Source organism: Condylura cristata, unplaced genomic scaffold, assembly GCF_000260355.1.
Source record: "Condylura cristata isolate star-nosed mole 26May11 unplaced genomic scaffold, ConCri1.0 scaffold00019, whole genome shotgun sequence".
Classification (NCBI taxonomy): Eukaryota; Metazoa; Chordata; class Mammalia; order Eulipotyphla; family Talpidae; genus Condylura; species Condylura cristata.
In genome coordinates this window covers 23,486,367-23,487,072 of record NW_004567120.1, presented here as the reverse complement: position 1 = coordinate 23,487,072, position 706 = coordinate 23,486,367, and the positions used below count along the sequence as shown (strand labels likewise).

At 70.8% G+C, this 706-nt stretch overlaps 1 protein-coding gene across 1 annotated transcript in view; it reads right to left on the bottom strand.

Moving 5' to 3' along the window:
• The window catches only part of SLC25A5 (solute carrier family 25 (mitochondrial carrier; adenine nucleotide translocator), member 5), a 2,932-nt gene extending 2,256 nt beyond the window's left edge, over positions 1-676 (bottom strand). Inside the window, exon 1 of the mRNA XM_004685741.2 lies at positions 458-676. Within this exon, the coding sequence (XP_004685798.1) occupies positions 458-568 (111 nt within the window). The 5' untranslated portion in view covers positions 569-676. The remainder of the gene's footprint in view (positions 1-457) is intronic.
• Positions 677-706: the final 30 nt, after the last annotated feature.

Below are 706 nucleotides of genomic sequence, written 5' to 3'. Positions count from 1 at the left end.
CCCTGCGCCGGCTTCCGGCCCAGCCAGCGCTGGGCTCGTCCGCCCGGCCGCGCCACCGGCCCGCGTGGCCTCCGCTAGGCTTTCATCTCCTTGCTACGACCTTGAGGTCTCCGGGAGGCCAGGCGTTCCGCCCTCCAGGGCCGGTTTTCAGGCGTCGCCCTTGACCCCAGGGGCCAGCCACTCCCGGAATGCCCCCCTCGGAGCGCGCAGCCTCTGGGCGCCCGGCCCTGGCCTTCCGCACCGCCCTTCGCCCCCCGGCCCTCTTCTAGATCCAAACCCGGTCACTAAAGCATCTCTCCCCAGTTCGATCGCCCCAGCGATCCGACCCTGCGACCCCCGCGCGGCCACCTCCCAGGACGAGTCGAGAGTTCGCTCCCCGCCACGCCGGGAGCAGCCCTCCCGCGCGACCCCCGCTTCCCCGCCACTTCCCGGTTCGGCGCCCAGTCCCTGGACGCACCTGCAGCAGCAGCTTGACCCGTTCGATGGGCGCTACCGCGGTCTTGGAGATGGCCGCGGCCACCCCACCTGCCAAGAAGTCCTTGGCGAAGGACACAGCGGCATCTGTCATGTTGAAAAGAAAGAGAAAGCGGGCGACGGCGGCACTGGACAAGGAAGCGGCCTGCACTCCGGGGCTCTGGGGCGGAGCGAAGCAAATGGCCGATTTATATAGGGGAGCCGGCGCCCGGGCGGCCGGCGTCGGAGGCGG